General features: G+C 44.4%; 2 protein-coding genes across 2 annotated transcripts in view; both read right to left on the minus strand.

Annotated features, from left to right (window-relative positions):
- Positions 1-4,589, minus strand: part of EEF2KMT (eukaryotic elongation factor 2 lysine methyltransferase) — a 14,208-nt gene extending 9,619 nt beyond the window's left edge. Inside the window, exons 1-3 of the mRNA XM_049637479.1 lie at positions 4,469-4,589; positions 2,158-2,220; positions 177-257 (exon numbers count right to left, since the gene is read on the minus strand). Coding sequence (XP_049493436.1) covers positions 177-257; positions 2,158-2,220; positions 4,469-4,564 — 240 coding nt within the window. The 5' untranslated portion in view covers positions 4,565-4,589. The remainder of the gene's footprint in view (positions 1-176; positions 258-2,157; positions 2,221-4,468) is intronic.
- A 207-nt stretch (positions 4,590-4,796) lies between these two features.
- Positions 4,797-26,604, minus strand: part of LOC125926199 (ectonucleotide pyrophosphatase/phosphodiesterase family member 7-like) — a 31,648-nt gene continuing 9,840 nt past the window's right edge. The window contains exons 2-5 of the mRNA XM_049635393.1: positions 19,130-19,275; positions 11,832-12,458; positions 9,499-9,742; positions 4,797-4,867 (exon numbers count right to left, since the gene is read on the minus strand). Of these exons, the coding sequence (XP_049491350.1) occupies positions 4,797-4,867; positions 9,499-9,742; positions 11,832-12,458; positions 19,130-19,275 (1,088 nt within the window). The remainder of the gene's footprint in view (positions 4,868-9,498; positions 9,743-11,831; positions 12,459-19,129; positions 19,276-26,604) is intronic.

Here is a 26,604-nt window from a genome sequence, read left to right on the forward strand (position 1 = left end):
CAAGCTGGGAACAGTTACACAGGGAGTCCACTGCCATATGGGGGTTTGCAGAGCGGGCAAAGGGTATGGGATAGATCTGAGCTCCAACACGCAAAGCCAAGCAGAGTCCACTTCTGGAGAGCCAGCCAAGTCCCAGGTGCTGTCTGGCTACCAGACGGACAGTGCCCATTACTGACCTTTCTGATGAGCTCTGAGAGAAAGCACCGGGCATACTTCACTGATGGTGGATGCTTCACACACAGAGGATGTTTCACGGTCTGTGACAAAGGACACAAAGTGGGTTGCTGGAAAGACCCTGTCTTAAGACTCACACGAGCTTCAAGTGAATACAGGGCATTCCTCATTATCTGATCCCTCAGAAAAGATGTGTACAGACACAAGGGTTCTGGGTTCAGGTGACCCTCATGCATCTGAAAAAGTTAAGTCATAAGGTTTAAGTCCTTTCCTAAAAAAATCTCTCCACTACAGTGGCACAGACTGACAGAACATTCTGGGCAGAACATGGTGCACATGAACCCAAGCTAACACCCTGTTACAGACTGAATTTTTGTGTGCACCCCCCCAAACTCAGTTCATATGTTGAAGCCTCACCCCCAATGTGATAGTATCAGAGGGCAGGGCCTTTGGGAGTGATTAGGTCATGAAGGTGAAGCCCTATGAATGAGATTAGTGTCATTATAAAAAAGACCCCAGAGAGCTCCCTTGGCCCTTCCACAGTGAGGACACAGCTGTCTATGAACCAAGAAGCGGGCCCCCACCAGGCGCCAAACCTGCAGGCACCTTGATCTTGGCCTTTCCAGCCTCTAGAACTGTGAGAAATAAACTGCTGTTGTTTGTAAGTCACCCAGTCTATGGTATTTTGTTATAGCAGCTGGAATGGGCTCTGCTACCCCTTCCCAGGGCAGGCAGCATGAACTAGTTTGTACGGGGACAATTGTGGGATTGTCTGGCTCCATGGAAAAGGTGAGAGCCTAAATAGTGGGAACGTGCATAGTGGGAGAGCTTTTGCTCTCCTGGAGATGACATGCCAGGCTGAGAATGAGGACTGTGATGGTCAGGACAGAGGAAGATGGGGACTCTGACTGGGATGTGGTGGAGGGGAAGGGGGTCCTCAGGGGTGACACTTCAGCTGAAGTCTAGAGAAGCAAAGAGCAGGGGGAGCAAATTATGGGCAGAGGGGATAGTTTGTGCAGGCTCCAAGGGGGCCATGGCCTGGCATTTTGGGAAGGAGTGGGGCAACAGAGGCAGTGAGAGGCCAGGCTGGGTCATGCAGGATCTGCTGGCTCGAGAAACACAATTTTACCCAAGGTAAAATACCCACACAACCCTTCAGGGGGTTTCTAGTTGGCTGGTGTCAGGTTTTAGCCTCAGGGTGAAAATCAGAGTCAGCTGCCTGAAAAGGACCCCAGAATCTCTGAGCTCACAGTCCTTAATCACTGGATGGCCCTGCAAGCTTCCCCTAACTATGGCTGCCTTTTCTTCAAGTGGTGGTCAGACAATCTTGGTTCACTCACCTCAGAGGAATTCTTAACCTAGCCTTCTTGGATGGGCTTGGTGGTTGGAGGGGTGTCTACGGCTTCCCTGAATTTGTACAAAAATGTATTCTTCTGGTTGTTTTTTCTAGGGGGGGCGGTGCATAGCTTTGGGTTTTCAGAAGGGTTCATGATCCTTAAGAGGGTTCATAGCCAGGATACCGTGTGATCTCCACCTGATCCACGTGGCAGTGTGGTGGCCTCACCTCTACTCTCGCCCAGATGTACCTTAGAATTCAAACCCCACCTCAGAAAAGCAGGACACATCTACATCTAGAAGACACACGAGTGGGTAAGGCTCGCCTCCTTATTTTTTCCTTAAATGTAAAGAAGAAAGTCTTTGAGCAGCTACCAAATGCTAGAAGATGTTCCCACAGATGTCACTTTGGTTTTCATTGTGGATGGTTTCAAAAACATCCCCCGGATTCCCTCCTCTCATGCAGATTTTTGTATATTCTGATGTCTTCATCTAAGAAAACAAAAGAGCCAGAGCCGTCTGAGGCAGTGCCACCCAAATGCAGTGTCTTTTTTTTTAAAGGATACAAGTGCATCCGCTGTGCTTCTGTCATGTCTTCATGGGGAAGTCAGGAGGCTGGTGACGCGACCTGGTTATTCTGATTCTCACCTTCTGCAAGATATCCAGCAGCAGCTCAGGACCTGATGAGTCCCGTAATTTCTCTTCTAGGCTCTATTCAGAGAGAGACAGTGGAGGAAGAAAGAGAGAAATCTCAAGGGCATTTTCACAGGAACACTAAACATGTAATAGGACATGTTAGCAAAGTGCTAAGTGATCTCTCCCCAGGGACCTGGGGCCAATTGGAAGTGGAAGCCATAGGGGGCTGAAAGCTGAACTTGAGAAGTCCTGGGTTACACCTGGATCAGTCAAAGAGAGAACATCAGAAGACAGACTGTTGGTTTGGATTAGCCCTGGATGCTTAGGCTGGCCTGGGTCACAGACCAGCTCCGTGGCTGAAATGGTCAACCAGGAATTATGAGGGGAAGCCATGACATCAACACCGGATGGGCTCACCTTACACTTGACATCTGAGTTAAAATGGACATACAGGCCAAGCCAGGTTATGCTGTCCTCTCTGACAGGGAACTCCAACCCAGCAGTGAGCTCAGGCTCTAGAAGCAGGCAGATTGGTCCTGGCTGATGTGTGACACCAGGCAAACCATTTCATTTCTCCAGAGTGACTTATCATGCTCTAAAAGGCCTATAAGCCCTGGCCCTTGCCTCTCTTTCTGACCTTATGTGCCATCACCCCTGGCCTCCTTGCCGTTCCTCAATTGCAGCAGCTTGTTCTCACCGGCAGGGCCTTGCCACAGCTGGCTGCTTTACCTGTTCAGGTTCTGGCTCAAATATCACCTCTTGGGGGAGGACTTTCTGACTCCTCTACTTTGATACATATAGTTCCCTGTTTTACTGACTTTACAGCCACTATCATCTCCTGGTGTGTTGCTTACTCATTTACCTGTTTATTCTCTGGCTCCTGCATCCAAGCAGGCCCTCATTTGTAATGTGTGCTGACTCCTGGGGCCTGGGTCGTGGAAGGCATTCAGTAAATATTTGGTGATGGAATAAAAATACTAGCTAACACATTCACTTACCATGAGCTAGGCACTGCCTCAGATGCTTCATACTCCTGTAATTCCGACAAGAGCCCTATCATTATATCCCCCACTTTATAAGAAAACTAAGGTATAAGAGAGATGCAGTCACTTGCTCAAGGTCACACAGCTTGTATGGGGCTGGGCCAGGATTCAAAGCAGGCATGCTTGCTCCCAGGCCTGATCTCTCCACTGATGCACCCTACTTCTTTTTCTAATCAAACCTTTCTGGTCAAATGTGAATGGCAGTAATAGTACCCACTGCATGGCTGTTGTGGGCCAGCCTAAGTAAGCATTTATCATGGGCCTGGTACAGAGTAAGCACTTATTTCATGTGAACAATCATAGTCGATACTGAATTGGGACCCATGGATGCTGTTACAAAGGTTTACGTTTTGGGTTAAAAAATGTACATATTCCTTTCTGACGGGAAAGACCACTCAGAATGCTAAATGGATTAGGTCAATGAGACACAAATGACTAACCACTGCCCCTTAAGCTGGGGCAAACTTGGGGGGAGGAATATGTACCCAATCTGAGTCATCCCAGTGAGCTCACTGCACATGAATTATGAAGGAGGCAGCATCCTTAGAGCCCCTGCATTGGCAGAAGGAAGCTGCCGCCATGGCCATTTGCCTGTGGAGAAGGGCAGGTCTCCAGGGCAGGGGAGGTGAGACTTCTTTCGTCTCTCTTCTGGCCTGTTTTGTACTTCCCTGTCTCTTCCATCACAGGCCTAAGAGGCTTAAACTGCTTCTGAGGGGATTTTGTACAATGCTCTTGGTACAGATGAGAACACCGAGGCCTGGCGGGGGAGGGGAGGTGTGGTGTCTGTGCCTTGGTCACTGCGCTCATTGCAACGTGGTCTCCCACGGTCTTGCGGACGTTGACTGTTTAAATGGGCAGCAGCAACTGTTATTCAATGGCCAGGATGACAACTGGCTAAACAAAGTAATAGACTTGATCGTGAATTGTCCCTGACCCTAACCCCCAAGTGACAAAGGGAGTTGGGAAGAAACCCCGCATTCCTTAAATTCGTGGACTCAGTCGGCAAAGGCACTCGAGGGCGGGAAGGGCCAGGGGTGGAGGGAGCAGATGGCAGGCGGGGCCTCCCCGGCTCGCGCAGGTATTCTTTCTGCTCCCCGCCGCCAGACCGCGTGGCCCCCGGCTAAGCCCCAGGGACGAGGACCAGACGTACCGCCCCTGCACGCGAGAGAGAGCCGAGAACATCACGTGGGTGGAGAGAAGGGAGTGGGCGTCGGAACCCGCCCCGCCCCCACCCTGCCCCAGCCGCCCCCCGCCCGCCCTTCGCGCGCCCCACCGCCCACCTGCCAGGGGAAGGAGCAAAGCGCGCGCGCCGCCAGGAAGCGGCGCTCGAAACTTGGCAGCAGGCGTACGGCCTCCGTGCTCTCCTCCGGCGCCATGGCGGGGCGGGGCGGGGCCGCGGCGTCGCCCGGGAGACGGAGCGGCAGTGGGGCGGGGCCCAGAGGACTTGGGGCGGGGCTGAGGCGGGGCTGGGCCGGGGGCGGGGCCCGGGTCGGATGGGGGTGGCCTGGGGCTTGGGAGGCGGAGTCAGGGCTTTGGCGCCAAGTGAGGGCAGGCGGGAGGCGACGGCTTTGTGGTAGGTAGCGTCCAGTCAGGCGAAGGGTCAGGTAATCATTCTCGCTGTTCCCGCGTCTTCACGAGGCACTTTTTGGCGGACGCGTAGCTCCCTCCCTGTTGCGCAGCTGGGAGGGAGTGAGCCTGACGGCCCTCACGTTCCAGGGCCCTCACGTCCCCAGGCCGGGGTTAGGAGCCTCAGGCCTTTTCCGCCCCTTCGGGTCGAGGTGCGCGTTCGCCGCTCCGGGTAGGGTAGGTGGCGCAGTCAATGGGCAAGGAAACTTAGTCACTCAGGCCTTAGCTACGGGGGCGCTGCAAGATGAGCTGCGCCCCTGTGTCAGAATCTTAAACGTTCGCATGGAGGCCGTGGCGGGGTTTAGTCCCCTTTGTGGTCCGCGTCCTCTCCACAGCGCGGTGCTCTGGGGTGGTGACCCGAACCGCCTCCGGGGTGGAAGCCCCAACCCGTGCGCTGAGGTGCATTCCAGGGCGGGGAAGGGGCGAGGAGCTTGGCGAGGTCAGCCTGCGGTCACGTCCTCTCCATGACCTCTTTTAATACCAGGCCAGAACCCCCACTCCCCCGGCCTCGGTCCGTCCCTAATCCAACCAGCCTTGTCTTCACCACTTATTAATCACCTTCTGTGTGCCCGGTGCTGTGAGGCGTTGGGGATGCGACCGCGAGGGAAACCCAGGTGTGGTCCCTGACCTTCAGGGGCTCAGGAGGAAGCAAGCGTGCAGGCGAGCTCCCGGAACTTGGAGGACTTACAGCAGGAGTTTTGACTTTGTAGGGAAAGGAATCTGAAGAGTAAGAGTTCCTGGGGGTGGTTGAGGAAGGGGGAAGAAAAGGAAAAAAAAAAAATTATTATTTCCATTAGACGTTATTATGTCTTGAGTGAGAGGCAGGATAGACAGCAACCCACCGGTGCTGCCTCTGGAGTTTGAACTGTGTTCAAAGTCTAACACATTTACTTTAGCACATCTCTCATAAAACTCCATTTGGAAGAGTCTTGAGAGCTAATTTGCTAAATATACTTGCAGAAGGTAGATGAGGGGACAGATTAAATCTTATTACCCCTTTCAGATGAGAAACACTGAGCCCTGCTCAGAGAACAAGAGAACAAGAGAGAAGAATTAATTCTAATGGAATGCATTTATTCTCATATCTGTTGTTCTTCCACCAGTACCAAGTGAGCACAGGATCTGACACAGGAACGGTTTGTCTTATTCTCTCCACACTGTTGATTTAAATCAAGAGGGTTGACCGTGATTATTGCTGTGTCTTTACACGGAATTAATGGTTTCTGGGTCTGATGTTGCAGGAATCCTCTTCCTCACGGTATCCTGAGGTAGAATCATCTGAGATATGATGAGCCTTAACCAGGGCCAAGGCTTGGTCTTAAGGGAATGATGCTTCAGAACTGGGCCAGGCCGATTGGTCCACTTTTGCTCTTTTGATCAGCTCTCTGCCTGCAGTAGACAATGAAAACCAATGGGAAAGGGTCAAACTCATAAATACTAGGCTTATTTTGTTAACACACAAAGTAGCTATTAATTGCGTTTCTTCTGAGGAGCAAAAGGGCATGTACAGTCAGTGCCATAATAAGTAATACTGCATGACGTTATACTAAGATATTAATAAATCTAGGCTGTTTTAGCCTTTCCTAATGCCAGATGGGGATGTAGTTTGGGAAAGGACCCGGAGTGGTCTATGACACTGACTTGCACACAGAAGAAACCTTTATTTTGGTGTGTGGGCTCTAGGGAGGGACAGAGTTCATAAGGTCACATATCTCAGATCTGAATCTGGAAGAATTAAGACAGTGAAGGGATTGTTAACATCCCAGGGGCCTCACAGGTGTGTGTTCAGTTGTAAATGAAGATTAGGTACCACAAAAAGTAAAACTTCTGGGGAGTGTTGATATGGAGAGAAGCATTAGGACCCATCCCATGGTCCTGCCAGTGGCGAGAGGGGATGTGTATGTGCACATGCTATATTAAAGATTCAACTTCTGGATTGGAGGTTTTTAACGACAACAGCAACAACGTCAACAACAACCACCATCTAATATATTTTAACCGTACAGAATGGTTGCCTTTTAGAAATTATGCTGTGGGCATGGCAGTTCAATCAGTACATTGAAGTTTTTCCTTTAGCTCTCCTATAGCTGATGGTTTCTGTAGAAAAGGGCCAATTGATTTCTTTTTAAAACGTTGCTTCAGGGCATAGAGACCTTTATAGGTCATGTTTCAACTTATAGGAAATTTTTATAGTTCAAATATAAATTACATTAAATGTGGGCTTTGTAATGGAGTTAAGGTTAAGTAAAGTTCTGACTTCCCTTAGGCTGTTTATAGTGTTCAGGAGGCCTCCATTCTATTGAGACAGGAGCTATGTTAAAGCAGAAGAATGGTCAGGGTTGGGTATAATAAGGAATATGGGAGGCTCAGTCTAATGATATAACTATTGAGATATAGAAAGAGGTGCACCAGGGCTCTGTACTGCTTTAGTTGGTGGCAGAACCAGTGTTATGGGTTGGATTGTGTCCCTCCAGAGAATATGTTGGAAGTCCTGACCCCTGGTACTTAGGACCTTATGGTATTGGTGACCTTATTTGGAAATAGACTCTTTGCAGATATAATTAAGGCGAGGTAATCCTGGAGTACAGAGGGCCCTAAATCCCATGAGTGGTGTCATGGACACCAGAGAAGAGAACACCATGTAAAGGCAGAGACACACGGCGAAGATGGCCATGTGATGATGGAGGCAGAGACTGGAATGATGCATCTATAAACCAAGGAATACGAATGATTGCCAGCAACTACCAGAAGCTAGAGAGGCAAGGAAGGATTCTCCCATACAAATTTCGGAGGCAGCTTTGACCTTCTAACATCTTAATTTTGGACTTTCCCCTCCAGGTCTGTGAGACAATAAGTACCTGTTCTTTTAAGCCAGGTACGTTGTTGTACTTTGTTATGGCAGCTGTGGAAAACTAATGCAACTGGTATTTAATTTTGGAGGCCCAGTACAAAATGAAAATGCAGGGTCTTTGTTAAAAAAAATCAAGAATTCTGGGGCGCCTGGGTGGTTTAGTCAGTTGAGCTTCTGACTTTTGATTCTGGCTCAGGTCATGATCCCAGGATTGTGAGAATGAGCCCTGAATTGGGCTCTGTGCTGAACATGGAGCCTGCTTGGGACTCTCTGTCTATCTCTCTCCCTCTCTCTCAAATAAAATAAATAAAAAATCAAGAATTCTGAAATGGTGACAGACTAGTAGATTATTAAACCAAGTTGAGGGCTCTTTTGAGCCCTGGGCCTTGAGTGACTGCTCACTTTACAAGTCATGAACCTGGCTCTGGTTGCTGGGTTCTCAAAGTGCTGGACCCCCTCTGGCATGCAGGAAATGGTTGAAGTGGATTATTATAATGTACACTGATAAACCCTGGGAAACCCAAAGAATACTCACTTCTTTTTCCGACGAATGACTGTGTATGTCACACTAGCAACACACAGAACTGCAAGAACTCCTGTCACAATCCCGAGGCCAAACGCTATCTTCTGGAGAGGGAATGTCTTCTGTGTCTCTGCTCCTGATAAAATATAAGATGGTTTTTTAATTGTCTGATTATTAAGAGGCTGTTCTCGCTGCTCCTGGGTCTCTGGGAAGTTTTTCATCCAAGCTCTGGTGAATATTAATTATGGAAATGAAATGTACATTTAACCCAAGAAAGTGTTCACTGTAGAGAAACCTCATAGGGCAAGTCGTTGAAAGGCGATTTACTAAATGACCTATTCGCCAAATGACCCATTTGCCTAATGACCACTTTGCCAAGTGACCAATTTGCTAAAAGCCAATTTGCTGAAAATCAGTTGGTGGGACATCCTGCTTATCAATAACTGACAGCAGTCAGACACCTTACCCCAGGTTCCCAATGGGCTATGAGACGGGGGTAGGGGCCAAATAGTTATAGCAAAACTCTAAAACTTAAAAAAAAATCCCAATAATTTCCTGAGTTGGTCATTCATTTAAGTAGTTTCCTACAAAATGGCCTGCATCCTGTAAGTTCACAAGAAAATCGTGTGCAGTGGCTTAGAAGAAGGGAAAAGCGTGTCCTTTATACTCTGTTTTGATTGAATGTAGTTGCTTTAAGTGTGATAAATCACTGAGCAGCATCTAAGTCTCTCCTGGCAGAAGAAAAGCTGGCCACTGGTTGCAAACAACTGCATTCTTAGAGACTATACCATTCTTCCTTTATATCACCCAGGTTTAAGGTTTTGAAGTCTTAAGAATTAGCAACCCCATTTACAGAAACACCTCCTTCCTTCTTTTTTCAGCAATGAGTGGAATGGTAAGGTTTCCTCCACTGTGAGCAGCTTTCTTCCAGGCACTAGCAAAGGCTGAGTTGCTGAAGGAAGACTGCTTTTCTGTACTACAAGGGACATCAGGGGGCAGATTGCATGTGATTTCTAAGGATCAGAAGGATTATTGCTTGACTGTCTACGGAGAGCCTTCCTTTGGCCCCAGAGGCACTGTATGAAATGTCACCAGCACGTGGAGGGATTCCCTGTTTCCTTTGCTACCTGTTTAAGAGCTGCTGCTATCTTGCCCTGCAGATGCTGAAGCTGTTGGACAAACAGGATTATTCTGCTCGATTCTACCAGTGGCCCCCTCACTCCCCCGCCCAACCTCTTTTTCATTCGTTTGTATCTCAGGACAGAATAGATCAGACTGCCAGTTTTCTGGTGGTTGCTCTTGTATCTCACCTGGCTGCTGCTCATTGTGCTCATGTTGCACAAGCATTTCCTGGGTGACTGCCAGGGAGCCGTTATGGGGTTCAGGGGTAACCCCCAGGAGCTTACACATGAGTGGGTAGATGTGGATGCTGTCAAAAGGCTCAGCTAGGTGATTCTTTTTGAAATCTGGCCCAAAAGCTCTGAATATGGTCTTCATGTCCATGTAGACATTATCAAAGCCATGATCTCCTTTGTTGAAATATATTATTAGTTGCTGAAAAATAATAATAATAAAAAAGCCATTTTAGGCTCCAATCCCCTGAAAGAAAACTGTCCCTTAGTTATTGTCATGCTTGTCAGATCCATGAAACCTTTGAAAATTTAAATGACAAGGAAGGACACTGCTCTGCAGTGCCAAAGGGAAGAGCAAGGAATGAAAGATCTTTAAGAAAGAGAATAAAGAAAGTATACCCATTAGACACAGCAAGAAGGTAATACTGACAATAATAAGCTGAAACATAGTGCCTCTGGTGATAGCCTCCTGTGCTTTGCAAGTTCCTTAATCCTGAAGAGAGAAGACTAACACCCACTTCACATTGTCAGGCAGGTGGATGGGGATCTGAGAAGTGTACTCAGTGAGAGGCACTGAGACCCAAAGGATTTTCTAATGGTCGGTTCAGAAGTTTCCCTATTCCCTCAAACCTGGTTGGTTAGTTTGGGAATGTGACTATTGCATTAAATTCCTTCACATCACTCTCAACTTGTTACATCATGAACCAGGTTTAGAAAGAGGCCAGTGGCTATGGAATTTCTCCTTGGCAAGAACTTAGCTTTGGGCATGCATCCTCAGTGTTCTGGGTCATGTGAGGGATTGCAAAATATCAAGTAATTGTTGCATTTTACTGTGACTATTTCCACCAACGCTAAACAATAACCTTATGAATTTTCCTATACCTATTATACTCTGAACAGATTGCAAATATAATGTTTGGCTCATGTCCATAGCCTAGGACAAGTCTTCTTCAAACTATTTCTGGGATGGTCTTCTGTCATGCAGTGTTTAAACATCACTTACATTTTGTTCTGCCATGAATTATTGGTTGATAGTTAACAAAAACCAGACCACCTTAAATCTATCTCACAATTAGTGTTGATTTTGGTATTTTCTTCTTTAGGCTTGCTTATTTTTTCATAACTGCTTTCTTGAGATATAATTTGTATAATTACCATATAATGTACCCATTTAAAGTGTACAATTCAATGATTTTAAATTTTGTTTCACAGAGGTGTGCAACTATCACCACAATCAATTTTCATCACCCCAAAAAGAAACCCTGTACCCTTCAGGAGTCACTCCCCATTTCTTCCCAACATCTCTCCCCCTTCCCCATCCGACAATCACCAATCTGTGTTCTGTTTCTATAGATTTGCTTGTGCTGAACATTTCATTTAAATAGAATCATACAAAGTCTTTCGTATCTACTTTCTTTCAGTAAATATAGTGTTCTCAAGGTTCATTCAAGTTGTAGCATGCATCAGTACCTTGTTCCTTTTAATGGCAACATAATATTCCATTGTATGGTTATATCATATTTTGTTTATTCATTCATCAGTTGATGGGCAATTGGTTTGTTTTCACTTTTTGATTTTTATGAATAATGCTGTTGTGACCATTTGTGTATAATGTGTGTGTGTGTGTGTGTGTGTGTGTGTGTGTGTGTGTGTATGAACAGGGCTTCTCCTTCTTCTCCTCTCCCTCCCCTCCTCCTCCTCCTCCTCCTCCTCCTCCTCCTCCTCCTCCTTCTCTTTCTCCTTCCCATCACCCTCCTCCTCCCCCTCTCCCTCCCTCTCCTTCTCCCTCTACCTCCCTGTCCCTCTCCTTCCCCTTCCCCTCCTCCTTCTCCTTGATATGTGTAAAGGGGAACCAGCACATGGTTATTTTTGGTGAATCTACTGGTGATCTGTGCATAATGATCAAGCAAGCACACAGGCTTGGATTCAAACATTAACCTTATACTTCTAATCCTGAATCACTTCTCTCTATCTTTGGCTTATTCCTTATTAAATAAAACAAGGGAGATAAGAGTATCTATCTTTGGGTTGATGGGAAGACAAAAATGAAACAACTCATGTTAAATTTTTAGTACAGTGCTGGACAGAGCTTTGGTCGGGGATGTTTGTCATTATAACTGCATAGCAGTAACATGGGACAGGGTTGGTTGGGTGAGACATGGGGTGAGGGTGGGGAACACTTAGAACTAACAATGGGTTACAACTTGTTTTAATTTTTTTTCAGAATCGTTTCTCTCTAGAGGCTGTCTCCCAGATCCAAGATGACTTCATTCATTTTAGAATCGACTCACCCCATTGATGTTATAACCAGAGTCAGCGTACATCACAATTGGCAGCACCCGCTTGTGTTTAGCAAAATGGAAGCGTTCTGGGAATTCCTCCTTCTTGTACACATTGAGGTGAGGATGTGCATTCTTCAGTGCTTGGTAAACAGCTTTCTCTTTCCCTGGTTTGGGCAGGATCATCCCAAAGCCACCATAGTCCACGATATCAAACTTGACCAAGTCCTTGAACTTGATGTAGTTTGTCAAGAGGATCTCAGTGACATTGGGCCTCTTTTTTACTGTGGTCATGCCATGGTCTGATGTGATGATGACATTGAGGTGCTTGGTCAAGCTGTGCCTCTTAATGGCTTCCACCAGGTACCCGATGGTTCTGTCAATTTGCTGAATCATCACCCTTCTGTTCTCCGTCTCAGGCCCAAATTTGTGACCCACGTTATCTGGCTCTCCATAGTACAGAGTCACAAAATCAAAGTCTTCCTTAGTGAACCAGTTCATGACAATATCGATGTTCTCCCTCCACTCTGTCTCATTGCTGTCTGGGTGAGTGTAAGACTCCACCAGGGACCGCTGGACAGCCTCCCCTTTGTACTTTGCACCTCCCCCAGGATAGTGGAATGATGCTGTCTTCCTCCCCTGCAAGTACAAGAAGAAAATTCTATCAGGGCTGTATCTTATATCTTTTATAAAATAAGCAAAGCCTGACTTGTTGACATCTCTGCCCTAGTTCCTTTGGAGCTTTGGAGTCAGATGGGGTTGGCTTCACCAGGCTTCATGGCTTCACCAGGATCTCATCAAATCTAAAACACTGTTAGTTGCAAGACATGTTATTATTTTATGTGCTACTGGAAGAAAAATGCTGCCAGTTAAACCATGACACTCCACTGATTTTAAGATGCACTCCAACTTTAGAGATGGCAAAATGAAAAAAAAAAAGTCCCTTGGAATGGAGGAAAAAGTTGCTGATGGTGAGTGTGTTCTTTAACTTCTTATGCTTCAGGGTTTCTATATGTAAAATGCCAAAAAGTTGATGGTATTTTTGTGAGGATTAAGCCAGATAACTTTAAGGTAAAGTGTTGGGTATTGTGTTTTGGCATGTGCTAGGCAGTCTTTTCTTTGCCTCCAGGTATAGCAAATCACCATAAAGCCTTCGCTGAATTGTATAGTGGACAGTTTGCCTGCCTAGCACCCAATATCCTTCTGCTGGTTCAGAGAGCGCTGACTTCCCCTAGAGGCTCTCCTCTCTGCCCTTGCTTCATGGCTGGTTTGGGATGTATTGGTTCCACATCAGGCTCCAGAAGTGGGATGTGGCTGTGGCCTGGCCAATTAGAGGACACTGTATCCATTGGCCACAGCAGTTGGTTCAGACGTGGGCCCATGTCCCAGTCAGAGCCAATGAGATTTGATCTTGGGACTTCTGGGGAGGAGAAGTAAGGGCTGAGGAAAGCTTTGAACCAGAAATAATTCAATATATTGTTTTAACAACAGATGTGATTGCAAAGTTATGAAATATTCTTAAGTGATCTCCCCAGTAGAAAGGTGGCTGTTGACAAAGTTTGGGAAAATTGTTAGGAAAAAAAAATTATATATGCTCTTTAATGAGTTCACAACAAGATGAACACATCTCACTAAATAAGTCCTGTTGTTGGAAAGCATCTACTCAACCAGGACATGGCACATAGTAGGGGCTCAATAGATTTTTGGTTCAATGAATGAATGACTTGTGTATTTGGGGAGCAAGTATTTTCCTTTGCCTCAGCAAAGCTATTAACTTGAAGGCTGTATTGTGGCACTTGCTGTGTCACCCAAGGTTTGAATGTTTTGAAAAACACAAAAGATTTATTGGTTTTAGTAGAACCAAGATTGGTGTAACTGTGCTGATTTGGTATGGAGAATAAATGACCAGGAAGACTTTGGGGATAATGGCACCTGGGTTGTGGCTGTTTGATTAACAAATGAACAGAAGAGTATAAATAGAGAGTAATGAAAACTTCCTATATACTGTTTAAGAGAGAGAAACAAGAAAGCAATTTGGAAGTTGTAGGAGATGCTGTTGTTTTTCTACCCAGATCCCCTTACTGGGCCAGTGAACTCACATTCACTTCAGCTGCTCCATGTTCTGGAAAATTACCTTTAGCCAAGTGGCCAAATCTTGCCTCACCTGGAAAGTTGTTCCATACTGCTCCTTCACTCCCAGCTACCTATGGCCAGGAATTGACTAATGGGAGGACAAAAGACCAGCTTACTTGCTTCAGGCTGGGATAACATGGGGGTGTAATTCATGCGCCAGAGCTCCCTGTGGGATCATGCTGAAGCTGGTATCCAACTTTGGGGACCATTTATCTTTCAAACCCTGCCCTGTCAGTTTCCCTTACTCCCATCTCCTGAGAACTCTCCCTCAATGCCTCACATGCACTAAGCCCCTGCCTCAAGCTCTACTTTTAGGAAATTTGAAGTAAGACAGAAGTCTTAAGGTGTGCCTGGGTGGCTTAGTCAGTTAAGTGTCTGACTCTTGATCTCAGCTCAGGTCTTGATCTCAGGGTCATAAGATCAAGGCCTGCATTGGACTCTGTCCATGCTGGGTGTGCAGCCTACTTAAAAAAAAAAAAAAAAGGCAGAATTCTTAATACTAAATTCTTCGCAAGGCTCCAGAAGCTCTGCTATCCATAGTTATAGGTGAAATATTGTGCCCTCTGCCCTCCAGCATTCATTTTCTGTGATTTAGTTTTATTTTCTATAAAACACTTTACTCAGTCTGAAATTATCTTACTTTGTTTACTTGTTTACTATCTATTTCCCTCCCTTAGAATGGGAGTTCCAGGAGATCAGGGGCCATGTTGATTTTGTTGACCACTCTTTTCCTGGGACCTAGAATAGGCCTGGTTCAGTGTAGGTGGTAATTGTTGGTTAAACGCATGTTGAATGAATGTATGAATTTCATCTCCTTTAGTCGGTGCAAAACCCATCCTATTCTCACTCCTGATTAACTTATGGAAATAGTTACAGAAGCTCTTCCTTTTTTGGGTTCTAGCATCTTATTTGTAATCTCTTCAGGCAACACATTTTCATTTCTGATAATAGAATTTATATGGTTGCTTTAACTTGCAAATCCTCTAATATTTATTTATTGCATTTCTGATTGACATTACTCATAATTCTCAGTTTTTAGCGATGGTACTTTGTTTAACTTACATATAAATTGACTTTGCTCTGAAGTATGGAATTGGCTGGAAGGATAAAACTTTCAACGTTTTGTACAACATAGTTTGGCTATTTTATTATCTAGAATAAGCTGACATTGACTTTATGAGGGACTTAGGCAGCCTTGCCTATCCATTTGTGTTCTTGATGTTTGTGTGTTAAATCTCACATGTTCCCAACTTGAAATTGTTTTCTTGTGCTGCGTTCTCAACATACACTTTCTTTAAAGATATCCCAAGCTGTATGATTTTTTTTTTACTTGGTCCCATAGGAATTTTAAGAGTTACACTACTCCATGAAAAGAGCTCCAGAGATAAATGTGTATTTGAGTGTGTGCACACACACACACACATACAAACACACACACACACGACTCTGTTTATTTGGGACCCGTGATAATCAAAAGTGCTATTTTCAACAAATACTTCTGAGAAATAATCTGAGCACTTAATTGGATGCAAAAGAGTGGGTATTTACTATTCTACCCTTTAATTAGCATAATCAGTGTTTCCAGTAGCAATAGCAATTGGAAAATCGCTGGTTTTATTAGGTTCATTATTCTCCCTTAGTGTAGTTTTGCATCAATGTGGCTATTATTCTTAAGTTGCTTTTTTAAAACAAGAGTTGGTACTTACTATGGGAAAAATCCTTGTACAGATCCCACCAAACTCTTCAGAACAAATCATTAGAGCAGAAGTTTCAGTTTGGTTTTGTATTTTGTTTTATTTCTTCCTTTAAGTGACAGAGTGAATGTCACAAGGTGCACATGTTTTAGGAAGGCCCTTGAACATTTTATCATGGTTGTGCTTTGGTGGGAAGTGTGTGTGGTTTAGGGAAAGGAGTTAGTTCCTCCTTCTAGGGAGTGACTGGGTGGAAAGAGATGGACTGTATGTATGTGAAATTCAGAAGTCTGAGCGTTTTCATTGGTTTTCTGTGCTCCAGAGGAGTCACTGAACAGAAGGAGCCAGACGGCCAAGATTCTATTTTCTCCCCATCCCACACCCTTTTGGAGGTCAGATTATTATTCTTAGAGCCTTTATGATGCATTATAAAAACATGGTTTGGGCCAATATTGGGATGAATTATTCTGTTATTAACACTCTAGGCAGAAGTACCTGGCACCATCTTGCTCACAGCTCTTCCAAGTTTGGAAGCTATTGTCTAGGAGACTTGGCTTACATTGAAAACCATAGCTAAACTCCCCATGGTCTCTCTGAATCCCCTCCTGGTAATAGCCTACCATGGTCCTGATACAGACTCTTGGCAGCCATGGGGATCTCACTCGGATCATCCTCTGCCATTTCACTCCTTAATACACTCTATAGCTCCTCCATAGAGAGGTGAAACGTGCCCCTAGGTTTTTATGGTTCTCTTGGATCTTACAGTCATGGCTGTCTGCCTTTCTCTGAGGATTAGGACTTCTGAACATGGTGAACCACCTCAGCCATTAATCATGTTCAGTTATCAGGTATGTTCATTTAAAATATGAGCTTGCTCTAAATGGAGCTTCTCTGTTCATACCCTGACCATTAGTGAAGTCCTGCTGGAGTGTGGATATGCTCATGGACCATGACTAATGGACGCAAAGGTGGCCAGGAATCCCATCTTTTAGGCATCATGTGTAAGGCATGTCAATGCTTGTGTATCTTGATGAACTCTGGCAGCATTAGTGTCATGGAAGGAAAACATTTTAGTCCTATTAAAGGTGAATGCATCAATCTCCACAAAGCCTGCCTGGAAGAGACTCAGGAGAACGATGGATTTTCCCAGTGATGGATACAGGCCAGGCCACCCCCCCCCCCCCATAGCCCTGCCTGGCAAAACATATGGGTTCCTGAATGACATTTAGGGCCAGTTGGAATCCTGTTACTGGGAAGCTGACCTGGGGCCACAGGTCTGCCTTGAATGCAGTGGTTTTCCTGCTATCTCTTCAGGCTGCTAGGCAATGGCTCTGTCCCATGGCAGGAGATATCAGTGGTAGAATGAGAGATGCACCAACTTGACTTTCACTTGCTAAATGAATGGCGTGTTTTCAGTCGCCTGGCCCTGAACCAGATCTTTTTCTGCATAACCACTTATGAATTCAGCAAAGAGGAAGAACACTCTGATTATGAGTTGAGCAGAAGGAAACAAAGTCCTGAAAATAAATGGCAATGAGACAAGAACTGTGAATAAGAAAAACTACAGGAAAGAATGCTACAAGAACCCTCATGCCAATGAACAAATATCATAGCAAGTTGAATAGTGAATTAATGAAGACTGCCCAGATCTCCCTAGCAGTAAGATTCACTATCAGATCCATGACTAAATGTTTTGGCCAAGGAAATAATATTCTGTTATGGTTAAGAGTTAAGAGTTGCTGAACCCTGAGTGAATTCAAATCTCAGCTTTGCCTTTTGCAAGCTTTGCGACTTTGAGAAGTTATGGCACTGCTCTGTTTAACAGTTTACTCATCTGTTAAGTGGACATAATTGTAGCACCCACCTAAGAGCTGTTATAAATTAATAAATGTAAAGCACTTAAATCAGTATTAGACATGTAGTGTTATGAGTCTTATTTTCTTGGAAGGACAGAATTTATTTGCATGGTGGTCTCTGCCTCAAAGTTAAAAAATGTGACAGAAGGGGCGCCTGGGTGGCTCAGTTGGTTAAGCATCTGACTTCAGCTCAGGTAATTATCTCGCAGTTTGTGAGTTCAAGCCCTGCGTCGGGCTCTGTGCTGGTAGCTCAGAGCCTGGAGCCTGCTTCGGATTCTGTGTCTCCCCTTCTCTCTGCCCCTCCCATGCTCATGCTGTCTCTCTTGTTTCTGAACACTAAATAAATGTTAAAAAACTTTTAAAAAATGTGACAGAAGAGGAAGGAATCTAGAGCCCAACAGTTAGGGGGAAAAATGAAGCTAGGGTAGAGTCATTGACAACTCCCTGTGATTCATCTAGAAGCTACATTGTCCAATATGGTAGCCCTTAGCCACATGTGGTATTTAGATTTAAGTAGAAATTAATTAAAATCAAATGCAGTTAAAAAGTTGGTTCCTCAGTCTCACTAGCCACATTTCAAGGGCTCAATAAGCACACATGGCTGGTGGCTTCCATTTTGGAAAGTACACAGTAGAACATGTCCATAATCAAAGAAAGTTCCTTTGGTTAGTTCTGGTTTAGAGCTGTAGTGACCAGCTGAAGTGCTAAGATGATTCAGCTTCCTTTAATGACTAATAGTTTTTGAACATTTAGTTTTCAAGACATGTGCATTATCTCAGTTCACCCTCCCAATGGGCTTAAGAAGCAGGGACTCTGACAGTTTTCATTTTATGGGTGGGGCAAATCACACACCCAGAGGAGGTTGTTGCCCAAGGTCATGCAGCTGGAGAAGGGTGGAGCTGGCTGGATCCTGCTCCAGGTGTCCAAGTCCACAGCCTGCATTCTGAGCTGCAATGGCACCATCTTGCAACATGACACACCCAGTGTACCTTGGAGCATAGAGGTGAAGCGCCAGTGCCAAGGGGATCTTTGGAGCAAAGATTGGTGTCTTGGGGAAGACAAGGAGGAGGTTCTACTCTGCAGTGATGACTGTGGAAGCTTATTAAGAAAACACAAAGCTGACAAAAGGTTTTGGGCTAGAACTTAAACACAGAGTTCTGATTTCTGCCTTTTTGAAGCAATAATAAATGGCTACCAGAATCCTTTCAAGTGAATGTTCTCTTAAGAACTTTCTGTGGTCTGAAGATTCATTAAATGGTCAACTTCATTCCTAAGGGCTTTTATGCTTAAGTCTGAGACAAGTGTATAAACAGACATTTATGAAAGTACTACTGGGTTAAAAAAATGTGACAGAGCCCTATGGTGAGCCCTGGAGGTACAATTGTGATTAAGCCAGACTCTGCCCTTGTAGAGACTTATCCATCAATAATGGCTAAATGCATATTTCAGTTAATACTTATGTAAAATCTATTAAATAAGCACATCATCATTATTCCCATTACACATTTAGGGAAACATGCTTAGAGAAGTTAAGTCACTTACTCGAGGTCATAGCTTCTAACCCCCGTCCCACATGCTTAGGAATGTGATGCAATGTCCCTGGAAGCCAACCCAGGGTTTCTGAAAGTACCTGTCTCTGGGCTGTGATCCAGAGGGGGAGAACATCATTGTCCCACCATTCAGTCTTATTCTGTGTGGTCTTGAAGGAGTACTTCCAGTGTGTCTCTGTGTTAAACATCATGTTGTGAATGACTCCATGATCTTCAATCCAGCGACCTTGGGAATGAAGGAGGGAAGGTACTGATAAGTTCTATGAATGGATACTGCCAGCGGTGTCAAAGTGATCTTAAGACCTCCTCCAATATCCTTCTGGTTGGCCTACTTCTTCTGGGGGACTGTCACTCTGGGTGGCCACCCTGGGGCTTTAGATTTGGTTTTCTGGAGGTGCAAACATTGGTAGCCATAATGAAAGGGCTAATAGAATCTCACACCTGCCAGATTGGATCTGCTGCCTGGAACAGTCCTGGAGGAAGCTGGGGTGGGCTGTGGAAACTGATGTGTGAGGAGGGAAGGCTTAGGGAGGCCAGGTTACTTAGGTTATTCTGTGTCCAGAAAGCAAGAGCCTGGGATTTGGATATATCCTGTGGGGTGATATTCCTTATCTTCTGCTTGTGATGGTCTGATTCAATATTGAATATCCAGTGGGCCCAATTCTTGGCAAATATCCCAGGGTTTTTCCTAGGACTCCCATTGGCTGTGCTGTTTGAGGAAAACAATGGAATCAAGAAAGATTTCTAGACATAGATGGGTATAGACTTATTTCTCTCTACTTAAAGAAGGAAAGTGGATTTTGGGGAATGTGAGTAAGCTAGATTATCCTTGAAAACATAAGAATTGAACCAGATATAGAAAGTACCTGTGATCTTACACTGTACTGGGGAAAAGGAGAGTGCATACTGGGGAGTAGTCTAAAGACTTAACCAAAAGACCCAGGGAACAGCTGAGTGTCCACTCCCCCACATTCTGGAAGAGATTCCTCTGGGTGACCCTACTGATTGCAATAAGATAGTGATGATTTCTCCTATTTCCAAGGTAAATCAAGACAGGACATTCTGTGACTAGAACTTGATTGTCACGGGAATCGAGAGAGGAAAATTCTCCACTGGCTCATTCGTTGCCAAGCTGCTGGTGGGTAAAGTCCTCTTAGGATGGCCAAGGCTTTCAGCTGGGAAGAAGCAAAAACTTGTTGCTTTATCATTTCTGCCTTGTAGGTACACCATGCTTGGAATCACTGGAAAAAAGTTGCACTGCTGTCAGGGACTGGGGTCTTGGTATCAAGGTTCCTGGTGAGGGATCAAATTGGATGGTCAACAGGGGAAGAGCATGGACTTAGAGTCCAAAAAGAGCTGGGTACCAGCTCTGAGTTAACTTCTGAACCTGTTATGTGAACTTGAACAAGCCCCTAACCTGCCTGGCCTTGGTTTGCCTGAATAATAGTGGGTAGGGTTTGTGTGATGAAATCATGGCACATATTTATTGTCCTGCCTTTAGAGATTTTCCCCTTTACAGGAATCAGGCACAGAGTTTGCTCAAGATCATGTAGCAGTACTGGGCTTTGAACCCAGGAGGTTTGGTTACACCCCGCTTTTTTTTTAGTAGGTAAAATTTGCAAAACATAAAAATAACCATTAACATTTTAAAGTGTACAATTCAGTGGCACTTATTATAGTCACAATGTTGTGCAATAATCACCTCTTTCTAGTCCCAAGGTATTTTCATCACTGCAAAAGGAGACTGTACCCATTAGCAGTCACTCCCCAGTTCTCCATTCCCCTACCTGCTACTGGCCGTTAATCTGCTTTCTGTCTCCATAAATTTAGGTATTCTGGACATTTCATAGAAATGAAATCTCACAATATGTGACTTTTTGTGTCTGGTTTCTTTTACTTAGTCTCATGTTTTCCGGGTTCATCCATGTTGTAGCATATATCTGTACTTCATTCCTTTTAATGGCTGAATAATATTCTGTTGTATGAATAGACCAGAATGTGTTTATCCATCTATTAGTGGACATTTAGGTTGTTTCTAGGTTGTTTGGCTACTGCGAACAATGCTGCTATGAACATTCATGTATAAGTATCTGTTTGAGTCCCTGCTTTCAATTCTTTTGGGTATATACTTCAGAGTAGAATTGGTGGGTCATATGGTGACTCTATGTTTAACTTTTTGAGGAATTGCCAAACCATTTTCCATAGTGGCTGTACAATTTTACATATCCACTAGCGATGTCCAGGAGTTCCGAATTCTCTGCATCCTCACCAATACTTGTTTCTTCCTTTTTTTTTTGATTATGGTCAACCGAGTGGATGTGCAGGGGTATCTCAATGGGTTTGCTGTGCATTTACTGAATGACTTAAGGTGTTGAGCATTACAACCTGGGCTTTTAATCTCCCCGTGATACTGTATGTCACGAGGGGGGTTGAATACCACAAGTGAGGGTACTTTGTTATGGGTAGGTGGGGGCCAAATGGACAAGAACTTTTCCTTTTTTGAAATCTACAACAAATCCTCTCCTTGTTGTAGTGTCCAAGTTTTCTCATGGTTGAGCCATGTCATATCACAGCAGATGAAATGGAAGCACAGAGATAATTCACCCAGGTAGTAGCTTGCTTTTGTCTTTATCTTTTTTACCTGCAAATCCTGGATTCTGTTCTGTGTGACTCTTCCTGCCCAGTAAAGAGCAAATCACCATGGAATTATAAATGCCTGCCACTTCACCTGTTCTAGTGTTTATCCATGGTATCTATACCACCAACATTAGAATCAGTTCAACTACTGTTAAAAAACACAAATTCTCTGTTCTCCAATCTAGCCCTTGCTCAATCCACACATCTAGGGTTGGGTCTGTGAGTTTGCATTTTCTTAGCCAACCGACATGTCAGAGCCACTGGTTCAGGGACTGTTAGTCATTCACACATGTATGTGGATTAGTTCTAGCAGATTACCCATTACTCCAAAATCTGGGTTGATAGCAGCTTCCCTAAGAGACCAAAGGGAAGGCTGGCAGCTGTCAAAACCTGGAGTATTCCAGTATCTGGGGAAGCTTGGGGGCTCAGAGACATTGGGAGGATTTGGAGGAGGGATAGGAGGAAGCAAAGGACACCATGGACATGGAAACTTCCCCTCCCTGGACCTTAATGATTCTGGTTTCCAGGCTCTGGGACCAAGAGGTCAATTATAGTATCAGTTGAATAAACTAGCCTGGGAACCCATCATAGAATCCCTTTTCCCCTCAAAGAGATGTTACCCAAGTTTCAAACAACTAATCTAAAATGAGTTCAGGGAGCATGACCCTTCCATTTTGTGGCATGGCTAGTCCCAGTAATTGCAAAAAGGGAACTGTCTCCATGGTGTTTGTGTTATTTCCACCCTGACAGTTAAAGGTATGTTCTAAATCCAGCCAGTGGCTGGGGACCACTAATGACCCAGCAGGAATTTCCATTGCCCCTTCGGTTCCTCCTTCCTGCTGCTCAAGCCTCTTTATCATGGTTAAGGTCCTGTTCTGGAATGTGGGCAGAACAAGATGGGGAGGTGGGGGGAAAGCTAAGAAATGAACAGTTGTAGGGAGCAGCAATCAGTTTTACTAAAATTGCATTTTGTACTCTGGAGACAATCAGGGACTGGGCTGGGAAAGCTGCGTGAAGGCAACAGTGTTGGCCATGCCTGGAGTTCCAGTAGCTGCAAAGGAACTGGTTTCACTTGGGTTGGGTGATGCTGCCCTCACTGCAGTATGATGCTACAGAAGTGGGGCTGCTTTCAGGAGTGGGACACCTGGGTTTGGTCTTGGCTCTTGAAAGCACTTGTTCTTCCCTTGGGCTTCATTTTCCACCTTCATAAAATGAGAGGATTAATGATTTCCAAGGTCCTCTCTGGCTTTATCCATTCTGAGAGTCTATTATCCATGTCATTTCAGTGTCTGTGATGTGGGTAATTATGCAAGTTAAACAGGAAGTAGGATGAGCTCTCTCAGAGAGCGTTAATCCTGCTGCTTGCTAATTATGCTTTAATCAGGGTACATTGCATACTCCCACACCATACCAGTTATGGCAAGATGCAGGTAAATTCTCCCAGCCGAGCATTTCAGGTGTGGGAACGAACCCAGCTAGATTTGACTCCTTTCTCTTGATTCTCAGAGACTGACATTTATTTATTTCTCAAATACTTGCAAGGTGAATTTAGAGAAACATCAAATCCAGCATTTGATCCAAACCCTCCCCTTCAAACATTTTGACCCAAGTACTATCCTCCATTGTCCCATGGTGTTCATAATCTAGGGACCAGGGGAGAGAGTTAATAAGAGAGCATGTTCTGGGGGTGCCTGCAATGCTCACAGTCACTCAGTCTTAGGATTCCCCAACTTACAGGCCCTGCCGAGAGGCAGGTCTAAGTACCATATTTGTACCATGTGATGTCTCCTCCCTACATTCAGTTGGCTGGCGAGAAACCCAATTCTCTCTCAAGACTTAAACCAAGAGATGCAGTAACTAATCAGCTGGTGGTGGGCTCCCAGTAGCCTACCATGATAGGTCATGAGCAAAAAGAGAAAGCTGATTGTGAGTGAGAGAAGTAGAGATAAGAGAGTTCCTGGGGCTGATTAGAAGGAGCACTGGGTTTCTGGATGTCTTCTTTGGAAAAATGTCTATTCATGTCTTCTGCCCATTTCTTCACTGGGTGATTTGTTTTTCAGGTGTTGAATTTGGTAAGTTCTTTACAGATTTTGGATAGGGTTGATGGGGGGGCAGGGGAGAGGGGTAAATAGGGGATGGGCATTGAGGAGGGCACTTGTTGGGATGAGCACTGGGTGTTGTATGTAAGTAATGAATCATGAGAATCTATCCCCAAAAACCAAGAGCACACTGTACACACTGTATGTTAGCCAACCTGACAATGAATTATGTTGAAAAAAATAAATAAAAAAAAAAATAGGGACCACTGGGTTTCTGAGAGCCAGAAAAGTGGGATCTGGTTTCTCTAACTCCATTTTCCATTTTTCCTAATTATCTCTCATTTGGTTCCCTTGCCCAAGTTTGCCTGTTAGAGTCTTGCAAGGTGGTCCTTTCCCTTGAGCTAGTGTGAAAGGATTTCTGTATTTTACTGACATAGCTGGAGATCAGTGCTCCAATAGATGCTGAACAAAGTGCAGTGGGAACACAGAAAAGAGGGTATCAGGGAAGGCTGCACAGAGGAGGTGACACTGGAGCCTGGTGGCAGGTGAGAGTAAATGCAGTCCATCCTTGAGCAACATGGGCTTGCATTGTGCAGGTCCATTTACATGCCAGATTGTTTTTGACAAATACAGTACAGTATTATAAATGTATTTTCTCTTCCTTATGACCTTCTTAAAATTTTTTTTTAATGTTTTATTTATTTTTGAGACAGGGAGAGACAGAGCATGAACAGGGGAGGGTCAGAGAGAGGGAGACACAGAATCTGAAACAGGCTCCAGGCTCTGAGCTGTCAGCACAGAGCCCGACGCGGGGCTCGAACTCACGGACCGCGAGGTCGTGACCTGAGCTGAAGTCGGACGCTTAGCCGACTGAGCCACCCAGGCGCCCCTCCTTATGACCTTCTTAACAACATTTTCTTTTATTGTGAGAATATAGATTATAATACATATAACATATAAAATATGTGTTAATTTACTAAGTTATCAGTAAGGCTTCTGGTAAATATTAGGTTATTAGTTTTTAAATTTTTGGGGATTCAAAAGTTCTATGTGGGCTTTTGACTGTGTGTGGGTTCACCACTACTAACCCCCATGTTGTTCAAGTGTCAGCTGTATTTGCCATGATTTTTAACTATTAAAACTAAGCAGTTCACTGCTTGGGCAAAAGTAGATAGTGGTGGTTTTATAATACCCTGCGCGAGTTGTAACCATCGTCAGTTACCTCCCTTCAAGGATTAGGTAGCTCAAGTTTGCCTAGTTCTTATTTGTTAATGACCTGAACTTACATGATATGCCTTGGGAAAGAAGTGAGCACCGTTGTTCTGTTCTGTTGTGGACAGATCACTATTTTGGCCATTGTTAGATGGCTTGAGAGTTTAGTTCCATAGTTTGAACTAAGATAGGGTCAGGCGTCTACCTGGTAAGACTGCTGAAAATCTTTCCTTTTTTGATTATAATGACAAAATGGTCGAGATGGTTCACGACAGGCTTATTGTTGTGAAGAATAACAAACAACAAAATTGTTGTGACTGGCTTATTGTTCTAGAGCAGAAGCCCTGCTCTAGAACCTGTAATTTTTTCAGTTTTTGCCAGTGTTTTAGGCTATTCCTTGGCTTGTGATGGATGAAAACCACTCCTAAGATCAGGACTAGACCAGACGTAGACTTTAGACCTATACTAGATCTGCCAGGGCTCAAACCTTCATGGGCCTTCAGATCATACAAGAAATGGGTATCTGTGCAGTATTGCCATTGGCTGTCAGGGAGTGTCATTGGAACTGGGCACACATGGCATTAATGCCATTCCATCCTGCTTATACTTTGCATTCAGCATTCATCTCATTTCCTCTTGAATTTCAGGTGATTACCTCTAAATATGTTTTCTCCATTAGTTTAAAAGCTTCCTAAGAGTAGGGCTGTGCTCATTTATTTTGGTATCAACCTGGCACAAAGCATAGGGCTTTACCCTTAGTAGGCATTCAACAAATGTTTGTTGAGTTTAATTGAAAAAACTCCCTCTTACTTCTGCCCCATTTGCAGATGGCCAGGTATGCTCTGAACAAGTAGGAAGCAGAACCTGATTTAATCCAAAGTCAATTTGGGAAAAAAGATATTTTAGTGGGATTAAAATAAACCATGCCATAACTTAATAACTCAATAAGGGCATTCCTCTCCCCCCCCCCCCCTGCCCCAAACATTTGCTCTGTTCCTATCTACTAATTTTCAGGTGGAACAGTGTATATTTACAGATAGTCCATCTGGGTGTAGACACACTTTAATGCTGAGAAACTGCTTGTGTTATTCACTAATTCCTTTAAACTAATCTACCATATAAACTATAAGTATATCTTCATTTTCCTCCCGATTTGTGATTCATTAAGTTCACATTCCCAAAACCAAAGAAGAAAATGTCTTGTTAACCAGCTAGTATGAAGTCAGGAAGAATGGTTGCCAAATCAGGTCAACTAACCACCTTAAATCCACACAATATTCCATTCTCAAGCTAACAAGCTCATTCAGAACCACAGCCAAGACACTGATGGGAAAGCAGCCTCCACTGATGCTGAAAACCACACTCACCCAAGTGTGCACACCCAGGGTACCACCCATTGATAATACACTGGACCCATAACAAAAGTACTTGAAATGAGAACAGGTGAACCAATCAAAATTTAAAACCTTATCAATTCCTGCTATAGAACTGAGGCTTGTCCCCAACACTAGCACTCATGATGGCAGCCCTTGTCTGGACAGAGAATATAAAACCCTAGCATGCCCATTTTACTAAACCACTCTTGCTCATGTGTAAGTGCGAATGAAAAATGCTGATGCTGCTTCTTTTTGACATTGCTTTTTAATTATGGTCATCAATAAATCATT

The sequence above is a fragment of the Panthera uncia genome, chromosome E1 (genome assembly GCF_023721935.1).
Source record: "Panthera uncia isolate 11264 chromosome E1, Puncia_PCG_1.0, whole genome shotgun sequence".
In the NCBI taxonomy this organism is placed as follows: domain Eukaryota; kingdom Metazoa; phylum Chordata; class Mammalia; order Carnivora; family Felidae; genus Panthera; species Panthera uncia.